This window comes from Chrysemys picta, chromosome 9 (genome assembly GCF_011386835.1).
Source record: "Chrysemys picta bellii isolate R12L10 chromosome 9, ASM1138683v2, whole genome shotgun sequence".
Lineage (NCBI taxonomy): Eukaryota > Metazoa > Chordata > Testudines > Emydidae > Chrysemys > Chrysemys picta.
Genome location: NC_088799.1, coordinates 49,674,238 through 49,689,465, shown reverse-complemented (window position 1 = coordinate 49,689,465; position 15,228 = coordinate 49,674,238). Strand labels below are relative to the sequence as shown.

The 15,228-nt window shown below is 42.3% G+C and overlaps 1 protein-coding gene across 2 annotated transcripts in view; it reads left to right on the top strand.

The window, feature by feature from the left end:
* EHHADH (enoyl-CoA hydratase and 3-hydroxyacyl CoA dehydrogenase) overlaps positions 1-15,228 on the top strand; it is a 48,171-nt gene that overhangs the window by 19,945 nt on the left and 12,998 nt on the right. The window contains exons 4-6 of one of the 2 annotated variants that reach the window (XM_005308654.4): positions 1,383-1,494; positions 3,496-3,600; positions 11,617-11,958. In XM_005308654.4, the coding sequence (XP_005308711.2) occupies positions 1,383-1,494; positions 3,496-3,600; positions 11,617-11,958 (559 nt within the window). The remainder of the gene's footprint in view (positions 1-1,382; positions 1,495-3,495; positions 3,601-11,616; positions 11,959-15,228) is intronic. The other variant, XM_005308656.4, reaches the window with a different exon arrangement.

The window sequence follows — 15,228 nt, the reverse complement described above, 5'->3', positions numbered from 1 at the left end:
AATCGAAAGTTCTGCAGCCACTGCACATCATCCCAAACCTGCATTATGATGCAATCTCACCAGCCAGTGCTTGTTTCTCAGGCCGAGAAGCAGCACTCCACCATCTGCAACTGCTCCATGAACACCACCAAAAGCCTTGAATTGTTTCACTGTGTCCCTCAGCAAATTGTCCTCCAAGAAATTGCCGTGTCTCCCATTGTTGCAGTACTTCCTGTGGATTTGCAAATACACGAGAATTGTGTGTCCTGTATTTGCAGTGCTTATGAGAATAGCACAGAGGTCTGCAGGCTCCAGGCTTCTGTCAGAGATGGCAGACAGCGAAAAGGGCCGCACAGGTTTATGGAAATAAAAAGAGCACAATCATTTTAGGATATGGATGGCATTATGGGATGGAGAACGGTGCATGCTGAGAACTTGACTCCTAATTCCTAGAGATCCCTAGGTGAGTCATTTCTATCCCACAACACATTGCAAGAAGTTCCCAAAAGGCACTGCACTGGAGGATGGCATGTGGCACACTGGGATACCTACCCATGATGGAGCCATGCCTCATCCCATACACAATCTCACAGATCATATTCTACATGTACCTACACATTAAAAACAAAACGCCACTCAAATTTTTCATGCATACATGTAGAAAACCAATGGAATATTGAAAGCCTGAATTTCCATTCAGCTGATGAATGTATGAGTGCCAATAGTGCCCAGCAAAAAAACAGCACTTTTAAACCTGCATAATTCATCAAATCATCACAGGTGTTCACCAAATTACTGAAGGCAGATCTGTGACCTAAATTTATATCCCTACCAAATTTCAAGTTTCTACCACTCTGTTGTGGCATTAGAGTTCTTTTGAAAGTTTACAAATATAGTCAGAGTAGGTGGCCACACCCCTAATTAATATTACCAAATACTTTCCATTATAATCACCTAATTTCAGTTGCTTATAATTTGCTAAACTTTAATCATGTGAATGGTGGTTTGGTTTTTTTTAAGTTTCAACAAAAATGGTCCAGCTGTTCTCAAGAATTAGATTGGGGGGAAATAGGCAGTTTTGCCAATGTTGAACTTTATTTTAATGATTTCTTTGAAAGAGCTCTAATGTGTCCCTACTTTTGAAGCAGAAACCTGAGACTTAGCAGGTGATGTTTTTGGAGTCAGGGAGGTATCTTTTACTTTTCCCATTAATATGTATCCAGATTTAGCAGAGTTATAAACTGCAGAAAAACACAATTTGCACCTTTCTGGGGCTCCGCAGAGCAGTTTGCTAGAATGAATGGGATGTGACTGTGGTTCTGCTGTGCTTGCATCTTCTGTATATAGTATATAATTATTGTTTTCTTTAATTAGACCCTCTGTTTACCTTCACTCGGCTCTAGGCCTGGGTAGGTCTTCCAGAGGTCACCCTTGGGCTACTTCCAGGTGCTGGAGGAACCCAGAGACTCCCCAGACTGATTGGGGTCCCAGCCGCACTTGACCTAATCACGACAGGTAAATTTCTTTGGATTTGTTTAGAATAGGATGGAAAGATGTGACACGGGATCATTTTAGCTAGCTCAATCTACTGAACATCTTCAAAAACTCTAGTCAGACAATGCAAATTGTATTTTAACACATGCTAATCTGGTTGAATCAAAACAACTTGCCTTGTCTTAACTCGAGTTTTTGAAGATGTTAGACTGAGCTAGCTAACACAGTCTAACCTTTAAATTCTGGTTTAGACAAAGCCAGAATGTTAGAATAGCAGCAAAGAGTCCTGTGGCATCTTATAGACTAACAGACGTATTGGAGCATGAGCTTTCGTGGGTGAATACCCACTTCATCGGATGCATGCAATGTTAGAATAGACTCTGTATATATGTGTGAATGCACAATACCCACCTGGGGAAATGAGGAAACAGATTGACAGAGCAAGACGGGTACCCAGAAATCACCTACTACAGGACAGGCCCAACAAGGACAATAACAAAACACCACTGGCCATCACATACAGCCCCCAGCTAAAACCTCTCCAGCGCATTATCCACGATCTACAACCTATCCTGGAAAATGATCCCTCACTCTCACAGACCTTGGGAGGCAGGCCAGTCCTCGCTTACAGACAACCCCCCAACCTGAAGCAAATACTCACCAACAACTACACACCACACCACAGAAACACCAACCCAGGAACCAATCCCTGTAGCAAACCTCATTGCCTACTCTGTCCCCATATCTACTCTGGCGACACCATCAGAGGACCCAACCACATCAGCCACACCATCAAGGGCTCATTCACCTGCACATCTACTAATGTTATATATAGCATCATGTGCCAGCAATGCCCCTCTGCCATGTACATTGGCCAAACTGGACAGTCCCTCCGCAAAAGAATAAATGGACACAAATCGGACATCAGGAATGGTAACATACAAAAGCCAGTAAGTGAACACTTCAATCTCCGTGGTCATTCTATTACAGATTTAAAAGTCACTATCATTGAACAAAAAAACTTCAGAAACAGACTTCAAAGAGAAACAGCAGAACTAAAATTCATTTGCAAATTTAACACCATTAATCTGGGCTTGAATAGGGACTGGAAGTGGCTGGCTCATTACAGAAGCAGCTTTTCCTCTCCTGGAATTGACACCTCCTCATCTATTATTGGGAGTGGACTACATCTACCCTGATTGAATTGGCCCTGTCAACACTGGTTCTCCACTTGCGAAGTAACTCCCTGCTCTCCATGTGTCAGTATATAATGCCTGCATCTGTAACTTTCACTCTATGCATCTGAAGAAGTGAGGATTTTACCCACAAAAGCTTATGGCCAAATAAACCTGTTAGTCTTTAAGGTGCCACCAGACTCCTTGATGTTTTTGACGTGTGCAGACACTCCCAAGGCATACTTATGTGTGACACTATATGGTACATTCATGTGTGCATGCATTCATACATATGCATCTCTTGCAGAATGGAATTAGCTGTGGTCTAACTGGGGGACAAAAGGAATGGCTTTGTAATATCTATCTAGATATTTTATTACCATTTTTTCTTGAAAGAAGGAGTTGCCATTTTGTCTGTACACACTAGATGACTGAAACCTTTATGTAATAAAACAGTGGGACATTTTAAATGAAAAGGGGTTTTGCTCCTCAGTACCCTGCTGTGCTGAGAGAGCACAACTGGGGAAATATAAGGTGTATAATCAGCTTCAAAGTTAATTAGAACAGGAGAAAACTGACAGAACAGGATGTACCCAGCCTTCAGTTTTTACTGCTAGCTCCCCTTTGTTTTTTCCCATTCTGTGTTATCTCAGCACACCTGCTTTTGCCATTTCAAAGCAAAGCCAATTAATGATTTAGTTCGCAGTGCATGTTCCTGTCTGGTGTGACTAATGCATCCCAACTGGGAACATATCTCAGGCCAGCCAAATACAGAAGTTTTATCAAATGGAATGAAATGAAATCTCTGACAGCAGGAAGCTGAAGCCACCTTATTTCTTCATTACAGGGAAACATGTGCTCGCTGCTGAAGCGCTGAAGCTGGGCATCATTGACGAAATCGTGGAAGAAAACACAATTGATGCAGCAATCCACTTGGCAAACAAAGTGTCAGGTAAGGGAGGAAGTGTAATAATGACAAGGACCCCATTGGTGAGGAGCAGCTCAGCCTAGTCAGGTTAGAGGGCTAGAAGGAGAACAGCTGGTGCTAACTGGAAGAAGGCTTGCTGTGAAAAGAGCACCCTTGCTCTTTTCCAAACACCGTTTCAATCTCCTGCCTCTTTGCTGGGTTTTGAATTCCACAGAAAACAAGCTTTAAACAGAGAGCAATTATTTTCCTGAAGTATGTCTGAAAAACTCAAAAATACTGGTGAGCATCAAAGCGCTCAACAAATTCAGATGAGGCAGAGAGATGGAGACAAATACAGTTAAAGCAACAAAGATTCCCTATGGCTCATGTATGCTAAACATACACCCTTCCATACCCCCGAGGAACAGCACTGCTTCCTCCCAAGGTGGTTTTCTGGGTTGATAAGAGGACTAAGCATACTTTCCATATAAAATACATCCTTGGACAGCCAGGCTTGTTGGTGGTGTGCACAGCTTGGCTGCACAATCAATACTGGCTGCACTAAAAGAACTCTTGATAATGGCAAATCCCCAGCCAGGCATAATGACCCAATAAATCTGCCTCTAAATGCCCATTTCTCCATTTCTTTAGCCATAAGCTGTTGTTATTTTGCCATTGTCTGAGAAGAGACTGAGCTGTGGAGAGGGGAAATACACCAGAAATGGCAATCTTATAAAGAAGTCATTTAGAACCTAAAGGTCACTAAGCCAAATTCCAGAAATGTTTTCACCACTGTTCTGCTTTGGTGCCTCTTCTGGGGAGAGCGTCCAAGTGAAAATGAGATAGGATCAGAAGAGACTAAAATGGGGAAAGAGCAAGTTAAAAAATTACTTAGACAAATTAGATGTCTTCATTCACCAGGACCTGATGAAATGCATCCAAGGAGCTGACTGAGGAGATATCTGAGCCATTAGTGATTCTCTTTGAAAAGTCATGGAAGACGGGAAACATTCCAGAAGACTGGAAAAGGGCAAATATAGTGCCAATCTATAAAAAGGAAAATAAGGACAACCCAGGGAATTACAGACCAGTCAGCTTAACTTCTGTACCCAGAAAGATAATAGAGCAAATAATTAAGCAATCACTTTGCAAACATCTAGAAGATAATAAGGTGATAAGTAACAGTCAGCATGAATTTGTCACCATTTGAACAAATCGTGTCAACCCAATCTGTTAGCTTTCTTTGACAGGGTAACAAGTCTTGTGGATAGGGAGGAAGCAATAGACGTGGTATATCTTGACTTTAGTAAAGCTTTTGATACTGTCTCACACAACCTTCTTATAAACAAACTAGAGAAATGCAACCTAGATAGAGCTACTATAAGGTGGGTGCAAAACTGGTTGGAAAACCATTCCCAGAGAGTAGTTATCAGTGGTTCACAGTCATGCTGGAAGGACATAACAAATGGGGTCCTGCAGGGATCAGTTCTGGGTCTAGTTCTGTTCAATACCTTCATCAATGATTTAGATAATGGCATAGACAGTACACTGGTTAAGTTTGTGGATGATACCGAGGTGGGAGGAGTTGCAAGTGCTTTGGAGGATAGGATTAAAATTCAAAATGATCTGGACAAACTGGAGAAATAGTCTGAAGTAAATAGGATGAAATTCAATAAGGACAAATTACTCCATTTAGGAAGGAACAATCAGTTGCAGACATACAAAATGGGAAATGACTGCCTAGGAAGGAGTACTGCAGAAAGGGATCTGGGGCTCATAGTGGACCACAAGCTAAATATGAGTCAACAGTGTAATGCTGTTGCAAAAAAAGCAAACATCATTCTGGGATGTATTAGCAGGAGTGTTGTAAGCAAGACACGAGAAGTAATTCTTCTACTCTGCTCTGCGCTGATTAGGCCTCAACTGGAGTATTGTCCATCTCTGGGCACCACATTTCAGGAAGGATGTGGACAAATTGGAGAAAGTCCAGAGAAGAGCAACAAAAATGATTAAAGGTCTAGAAAACATGACCTATGAGGGAAGATTGAAAAAATTGGGTTTGTTTAGTCTGGAAAAGAGAAGACTGAGAGGGGACATGATAACAGTTTTCAAGTATGTAAAAGGTTGTTACAAGGAGGAGGGAGAATACTGTATTGTTTTTCTTAACCTCTGAGGATAGGACAAGAAGCAATGGGCTTAAATTGCAGCAAGGGAGGTTTAGGTTGGACATTAGGAAAAACTTTGGAATAAATTGCCTAGGGAGGTTGTGACATCTCCATCATTGGAGATTTTTAAGAGCAGGTTAGACAAACACCTGTCAGGAATGGTTTTAGATAATACTTAGTCCTGCCATGAGTGCAGGGGACTGGACTAGATGACCTCTCACAGTCCCTTCCAGTCCTATGATTCTGTGAACTCCACTGGAGCTTTGCACATGAGAGCCAAGCTGGGAAGCACTGAGTCAGCACGCTCCTTGACTGTCCTGGCCACATGCCTTTTTCTGTCAACACCCCACCTTCTTCTGGAATGGTGTTTGTCCACTTCCACCTAATCCCAGCTCAAAGAAGGTTGCAGGCGCTTTGCCCTGCCGCAGCCTCTTTCCTAGTGGACCTTCGGGTGTTGTGCCAAGAGCTATGCCAACAAAAGCTAGCTTAGTCCAAAGGGTGAATGTAGAATTCTAGATGACTGTATGCACCATTTTTAACACTATTTAATTTATGGGTTCTTGCTCAAGATCAATGTTTTGTAGCATTCTCACCTACATTTTGTCCAAGAGCTCTCTGGCAGAAGTGGTCTCCTGCAATAGATACTTTTCCCTCTCACTGTGTTCAGGTTATTTTTAAGTTTTTCAATTTTTATCTTTAGGAACAATCAATCATTTCCATAAGCAGTCCTCCTTCCTCTCTCTTTTTTTGTTTAGACAACCAAGTTCTTTGGAAATATAAAGCTCTTAGAGATATGTGTTAATATACTTTGCTGTTGGTTCTAAGCAAGGCAAAGAAACTTCTGCTCATCAACCCCACCTGCCTGTTTTAGATGAAAGTTCCATGTTTGTCCCTCCTCTATCTTTTGGAGAAGTTATCACCCTTCTCAGCAATGTCTTTCCAAGAAGCAATGGATTCACTCTGAAGTATGCTCCAGGTTGATGACCCTGTGTAGGGTCCATACCAGTGTTTATAGCAGAGATCTGTAACTTTGGTAGACACATTGCTAGATACTCTGGTTTTCAGCTTAATATTATTTGAAATCAGATAAAACCCCCAGACATTTGAATGCTTATTTTCTTCTCTGTGACAAGTTAGTTATGCATTGTGCAGTGACTGAGAATGATGAAAGCCAGCATGACCTCAGAGGAGAACCTCAGGACTGGATGAATCATCCAACATTCTGTTCTTTGATGCCATTTGCTTTTGGGATTTACATATCTACTGTCATTACCAGAAAATTTCCATACTTCAATTTCATCCTCAGTGACTAACAGAATTAACTCCATGAGTACTGTAACAAACAAGGATTATAGCAAGAAGCTCAGGGCTTTTTAAACTGCTATGTACTCTTTCCTTACAGCTTTCATGGTATCTGCTTCAGCTGTTCATTTTTCCCAGACAGCATTTTCAAAGTCAGCCCTGATTTCCCACCTACTCTGAGGATTTGCCACCAAGCCTTGTTGAAGGACACTGAAATCTGAAAACTTGTCAGTACACTATTTAACTGCATTATCCCTGATCAAGATGAAAGAATGAGCTGACAGAGAAATCATAGGATAGATTTATGACATGGATCTTTGTATACTTCTCTGTCATACTATGGCAAACCAGCAGCATCTATGCCAAACACCTTAAAAAAAGATGCAGCCATCTCAGCTACTTGGGATGAACTCATGAGCTCAAATTTCTGTGAGTGCTTCCTAATTGGCTTGTGTATCTTATGGGAACCAAGATTTGAGTCCATTATCCTTGCATATAGCACTAGGCAGGCTTTCTGATAGGACTGGTGAAGAACCTTTTTCACATGTAAGCTGGATAATTGCTTATGTAAAATAACTTGTGGTGGCACTGCTAGAATTTCTATACTCGGTCAGATACTTAGCCAAGTAAATGGAAGATCAATTTCAAAAAGTCAACTTGGAGATTATTTTCCTTCAGAGCTTTGCTGTCTGCTAGTGCTGTAGATTTTATGGCTAAAGCTCAGTCTTTCAGATTTCATAGTGATAGGCTGGTACTGTGCAAGGCTTCCTTGGTTTAATATAATATGTGCTTAACGGAATTGTCTATACCGTCTCCACCTGTTAGAGGAACATCTTTCATCCACAAATTGTTATGGAATGTTCCTAGCGAAGGACACTTACTCAGGTACAGTTTTGTGTATTTAAGGATAAGAATACATAGATACCATCTACAGAAGTAATACTCCATGTTTACTTATTCAGTGAAAATCAAGACTGATATGCTGCAGGTCAGGTAAATTAATATTCTTCAAGCCTTAGCTTTTTCAGCCAAAATAAATGTCCTCACTTCTGAAAATATCCATTATAAGAAAGGAACAGAGACTACATTGAAAACTATAGACAGAGGTTAATTTCTTGAAGAGCTGCAAGCTGTAATTTATAAGTAGAATGTTCTTTCATGAGGCTGTTTTTTTTTTGTTTTGTTTTTTTTAAATATAGGTCCCGGCTGCTAATTTAGAGCTGCATTACACAGTGTGTCCACTGGATGGCACCAGAAAATTGACATTCAACTGTCACTTGGCTATTCGCTTTCTCTCAGTGCAGGAAAGCACATATTCTTCAAAGACCAGCCACACTGGGAGCCAAGCAGAACCTGAGGCAGATTTGGGTCAAAGTAGCACCTCCTGGCATCAGGCTGTAGGTGGGAAAGAGGATGAGGAAAGTCTGAGTGCCTATTTGCCAGGTGTGGTGATGTGTGTCTCCTGTCTGAGTAGACAGGTGCCTATGGGTATCACTGATATGATTGCAGGGTAACTGGGCAGATCCTGACTCTTCAGTGGTGACCACTGGAGGCAGGCACAAACCAACTGTATCTCTCAACCATCCTCTGGGGATATTCCCAATAGCCTTGCCTCTTTTCAATCCCGCTCTGAGGCTCACCATTGTGGCTGCCTACTGCTCTAGACAAAGAGGGATCCACATACTGCCCTCTTGAGCCAAACCAGTCGTGCTCCTGGCTTGATCAGAGGTGGACAATTGAGAGCAAGGAACGGCATTTGTCCCTCTGATGGATTGGGTGCACTGCCTTCCTTTTATGTGTTTCCTATCTCTGCTGGCCTGGGGAGTGGGGACCAATCTTAGCAGCTGGTCTTCAGCCCCTTGTCTGGAAGTTCATTGTGCTGGAACCAGACTGTGGGGTTGGGTCTTGCACGTGGAGCTGAATAATTTTTCAGGCACCTGCCTGCTGCATCTATTTCTCTTACTTTAATGGCATGATAGTTATTGTTGTTGCAAATTTTACAGATTTGGACATTTTACATCCTTGGCTTCTAATTGGTGCCACCTAGAATATAGCTCCTGGTAACGTGTATCTTTCTTAGTTTTCATTGGCTGAGGGTTCTTGTCCCTCCGGGTAGCTGTGGCTGACAATGCTGCCCTTTGACCCCGTTTCCCTTATTTTCCTTACCAGGCCAGAGGTGGCCTGAGCTGGTCTCTCTCTCACAGGTTTGGATTTGGGTTATTTCTCATTGTGTTAGTAATTTGGTGCTGATTGTTTTCAGTTATTTTTATTGTGATCGTAACTAGGAGTCCCAGTCAATGACTAGTCAAGGCCCCATTGTGCTAGGTTCTGTACAGACACGGAACAAAAAATGGTTCCTACACCAAAGATTTTACAATCTAAGTAGGGAGTTACGTTATGATAATCTGATCAGGGTGCAGAGGTGCTGGAACTAAGGTGCTGGGGATGCTGCTGCACCCCCTGGCTTGAAGTGGTTTCCATTCTATACAGGGTTTACAGTTTGGTTCAGTGGTTCTCAGCAGCCCCACTATACAGATTGTTCCAGCACCACTGTCAGGATGTTAAATGCTCATGTTTTGTCATCAGTGCAAGGAACTTTATTTGTCTGGTCTTTAGTCTCAATATTCCTAACTACAAGTGAAGTCACTACCTTAGGGCTATGCTGAATGTCTCGCATACCATACGGTAGCATCTCTTTCCATGGGCCTTCTCAAATCAACAGAAATTTTATGTAAAATCTCTTAGTATGGCTCATCAGTATCAGTTGTTTTCAGTTATCAGATCCACCCACAAATCCCAAAGTACAATTTTGAGCAGCAGATGAAAACCCACTGTATATATGGCCTGATATTGAGGACTGCAGATTTTCAGGTAAAAATTGTAGATTCAGGAAAGGAGAATAAATAAGAATAAAGCTGGAGAAGAATGAAACCATCCAGTTTTGGAAGGTTGAACCAAAATCTGTTCAATCTCAGTCAGAAATCTTTCTTTGATATACCCTGAAGAAAAGCTGAGCTGATTGCACAGGAGGTATTTTTCCTTCTCTTTTTGGATTCTTCACAAGTTTTCAATAATCAAATTTGAACTTTTTTTAAAAAAGCCCTTTGTTTCCTGGCTGTCTAACTTATCGCATACCCAGGAAATTAATCTATCATGTGCCTAATATTCCTCTCAAATGCTCTATTGGCTTGAAAGAAGAACTGGAGCTGAGATGGGCTAGTTAGGCAGCTACCATTATGGCTCCACTAGTGTTTCTGCATTTCAGCAGCTAATATGGAGTGGGCACTACTCTGCTGCTTTTCTGTCTCTTCAGGCTGACAGGCCAAAAAGGCAGCTGCATAAGTTCTGTCATAGGTAAGATGATGCCGTGAGAGTGGAAGAGCTGGGTGGGCAGATTCTAGTAATCTGACATCATTGAAGCAAATGTTCTCCTCTGGTTGGGCTGATGCTGCAGGGGCCAAGAAACTCCAGTGGAAGACCACAGAACTAATATGCTTCTCTGGGCACCAGGCAAGGAGATCACTGCCAGGTGTGGGTCTGTAACTGCTCCTGTCTTTGAGATGATATCATAAGTGGTAACCCGCTGTGAACTGCTCTGTTGTGTTCAGTATGGCGATGTCCAGCATTACCTCTCAGGGTGCTGGAAGGGCTAATTACTTAATGGTCTGTACAGTGCTGTGATGCTGTAAAGCACCATGTGAGTCCTTAGTAGCATGAATGGAATGGATCCTGAGGTTCTTATTCTAGTTTTCTGTCCATCCTTAATCAGGCAAACTTCCCCTGAGAACACAGGGAGTTTGTGAGAGTGAAAATGGAATAAAGACCTGAAGAGTGGCTCCAGGGTTTGTATTTTTGGAGGGGGTGTCTGAAATGTAACTTATTTTGGTCAATTAAAATCCCTTTGTGCCATCACCATAGCAACCAGTGTCTCTTGTAATAACTCATGCACTGGTGTGACTCTTTGATTAGCCCCTTGCTGGTGTGTAGATACAAACTGTCCTTGGCTATTCATTTATTGCCCTCTGATAGGGTGTAATCCTGTTGAACATTCCCACAAGTGTCGTGGGAAATTCATGCTGTTAGGTCAGAATTAATACAGAAACAAATGACATTCCCAAATCTTTCACATGAACACCCTGTGGATCCAGACCCCTGACTGGGATGTGTCTGAGTAGCAAAGTAAATTGCAAACCAATGTATAATACAACACTGGAAAAGGATGTTAGCAAAGGCGTATGAGAAATGGAGAGGTCGAGACAGAGAATATAACATGCTTGGTGGTTTATGCTCCTGAATAGATGAGCATCAGAAATGTGGGTAGAAGTGCTTGCTTGGAATTTTGCCTTGCTGGAACGTCTGGGGAGTGTGCATTTGGAGAATCGCAATTGTGAGAGAAGTCAGGAAATGAAAGAAGAGTTTTACACATTTTACAAATCACTCTCCAGTGTCATGTGAAATCTTTACACACCAAGTATCAACTGAACCAGCAGAAGGCATTAACTTTCCATGTAGAAAGGGGAAAAAATCTGTAGTCTACCAGGAAAACAGTAGGCTTGGCAGTTCTGTAACTATATTTCTCAACTCTCCCACTCAGGTCAGCCATTAAATTCTCGCAGACTCAGTCTGAAGCAGGTTCAAAGTCTGCCCAACATGGATGCAATTCTCAGCGAGGCTCTTGTGAAAGTGAAAAAGCAGACCCGGGGGTGTCTGTCTCCAGAGATGTGTGTCCAAGCAGTCAAGGCCTCTGTGCAGCTACCCTTCACAGAGGGTATTTGGAAGGAGAGAGAGCTGTTTAACCTCCTGTTGTCCTCAGGCCAGGCCAAAGCACTGCAGTATGTGTTCTTCGCACAGAGAGCAGCACAGAAGTGGACAACACCCTCTGGAGCTTCCTGGAAAACTACTTCAGCTCAGCCCATCCGAAAAGTAGCTGTGATAGGTAAGTTGGTGAGATCCAGTATGCTTGCCAGCATGGCAAATGCCAGTCTAAATGAACTGGAGAGGTGTGGCTTTTCCCAGGAGTGCTGGGAAAGGAAACAATGGAATAATGTTGGGTACCTTGTGGGACCACGGCAGCCCCAGGAAACTTGAATGACTTCCTACAACGGGGTTCTGGGAGCTGCTTTGGAGTCCTGAAGCTGCCCAGCTTCCCCCTTAATTTACTCCCCACTCCTTCCAAAGGCCTCATTGCAGTAAGACCTTACCTTTGATGGAAGACCTGAGGAAGAGTCCTCTGGAGGCATCAGTGCCTCTGCATTTACCCTCCAGGGGTACACGCTCTCATGGAGGCAGAGCTCCTCCAGCCTCCCAAGTTAAAACAGAACACACAAGATTGGTATAGTCTAAGAAAGAAACCTGTTAGTACTAACTGCTTGTAACAGTATAAACCTCTGCTAGTGAGGACTGAGATAAGGTTAAATGGCTTAATCCCGTAGTGTCAGATCATTTCTGTGTGCTCCTACCTCCAGCTACCCTGATATCACTTCAACTACAGCTTCACACTCAGTTCATATATAGATGATTTCATTTTAAAATAGTGTTGTCCTGAGAGCTTACTTAATTCCATATCATAAACAGAGATCTGTATGAAATTCTTTTTCTTCTAGACCAGTTTTGTCATCTGTGAGTGTGTGTGTAGAGAGAGAGTGAGTGTGTGTTTGTCAGTGATATATTAATACAAAAATGTTTTGTTGACAGCTGCATTTTAAGAAGCTTTCATCTCATCATGATCCACCCTGACCATTTTGCACCCCCCGGAAGATAATGCTTTCATTAAATTTTTATAAGTGCAATTTAAATAAAACCCTTTGATGCACTGCACAGATCTGAAAAAAAAAACAAAAAAACCCACCACCAACCTTTCTGCTCTGCATGTTGATTGCTACACTCTGTGTAAAATGGCTAGACAAGAATAGAGAACTGGGAAAGTGGCCATTTCAATTTTAGACATATCCAGTCAGGTTGCCACTGCTTTTCCCTGTCTGGTTATCATATACAGGATCTTCATTTCCTGCAGTGCACTCGGAGCCCTCTTCAAGCTCATCTCTGCTAGAAGAAGCCACAGATGGTGTTTCTTGAACTGTCCCTTTTCCTCATTTGTTTTGCTGAGTTAATTAATGTCATATATTAAATGGTCATTTACTACATGAATCTTTGGACTTTAAGTACTGCACTTAAATCTGGCAAACATTAATCTCTCAACAAGCTCATATTAAATTGTCATGAGGCCCTTCACTGGTGAGATGGCATTTTTGCAAGCAGCATGGAGCACTATTGGGTCAATCTTGTGATTCATTGCTGAGCAAAATGATTGAATTCATGTAAATATTATCTGTCCTATCATGTCAGGGCTCCATTTTGCATTTTTGTAAGAAGGAATAGGTGCCAGGAAGCAGAGCTTAGATTTGAGATTCTCTGCTGTTTGGGGGATAAATCCCACTTAGATAAGTGAGTCATTTGCAAACCTCACTCCTTAATGGAAATTCATCGGTTCATAGATTTTTAAGGCCACAAGGGGCCACTGTGATCTATGGAGTCTGACCCCCTGCATAGCACAGGCCATTGGACTTCTCTGAGTTAATTCCTGCTGTGACAGACTGACGGTATCCTGAAATATGCTGAACAAACTTTCAGGAATTAAGATAAACTTTACTGAGTTAAGGTAAACCTTATTGAATGAGGGTTAACGCCTTTAGGGTACATTGTATCAAAAATATAATAGTGTATGTGTTATTGTGGCATTGTATGTACCTTCTCCAGTAGGGAAGGGGATGCTAATGTACTTCCTCCATTAGCAACCATTTGAAGCTACCCTCTGTAGAGATATACATATACTAGTTCAAACTGGTTTCTCCAGGGACCAACTGACAAAGAAAGGGTTGGATACATAGTCTGGTTTTTAAGTGGCTCAGGGCCTTCTCCCTGATCCGGCAAATGAACAGGACTCCAGGAGCATGCAGGGCCCCAATCCTTAGGGTAGGGTTGGAAGGGCTGGATGCTTGTTCTGAGCTGAAGCTGTGATTAACTTGTAACCACAAGGAATCCCCCTTGGGTGGGATATTGAAGGACTGCTCTTGCCAGAGCCCGTCTTAGGAGTGAGGTTAACTCTGATAAGCTTTTTAGCATGAATATAGGTTCTTTTTATTGTTTTTAATATATTTTCTCAGTAAGGCTTGTTACCTTACAAACATAGCAGGCTTGCGTGGGAAGTGATATGTGATACCTAACAACTGTAGCAACTACACCTATTAACTGTCTCTGAAGAGAAACCAAGCAGGTTCGTTTGGGCAGACTGTGCTGGGGATAACACAGTGAAGGCAGGCAACTGTACAGCCTGGGAATACCCCAGTCAGAAGAGAGTGGGACACCTGTCTCCACCTAGGAAAGGCAACAGCTGAGGAGCTAGAAGCCTGAGATTGGGTACCTGTGCTGTACTCTTGAGGGGAAATATTGGTGCAGTTGCCCTGAACTGTGACTCCTTCTTCAAGTCTAAATGCTGTGGTTGACCTAGAGCACATCTACTAGAAAATCATCCAATTTCCATTTAAAAATTCCAGTGATGGAGAATCCGCTACAGCCCTTGGTAAATCGTTCAATGGCTAATTACCCTCACTTAAAAAATTGCACCTTAGTTCTAGTTAGAACTTGTTGAGCTTCAACTTCCTACCACTGGATCATGTTAGATCTTTGTCTGCTCAATTGAAGAGCTCATTATCAAATTTCTGTTCCTCATGTAGGTACACCTCTACCCCGATATAACGCTGTCCTCGGGAGCCAAAAAATCTTACCGCGTTATAGGTGAAACCGCGTAATATCGAACTTGCTTTGATCCGCTGAAGCATGCAGCCCCACCCCCCTGGAGCACTGCTTTACCGCGTTATATCTGAATTCGTGTTATATCGGGTCACGTTATATCAGGGAAGAGGTGTACTTACAGACTGTGATCAGGTCACTGCTTAACTTTGTCTTTGTTAAATTGAACAGATTGAGCTCCTTGAGTCTGTCACAATAAGCCATGTTTTCTAATCCTTTAATCATTCTCATGACCCCTCTCTAATTTATCAACATCCTTCTTAAATTGTGGACACCAGAACTGGATGCACTATTCCAGCAGCAGTCACCACAGTGCCAAATTCAGAGGTAAAATAACCTCTGTACTCCTGCTCGAGATTCTGGTTTATGCATCCAAGGATCACATTAGGCCTTTTGG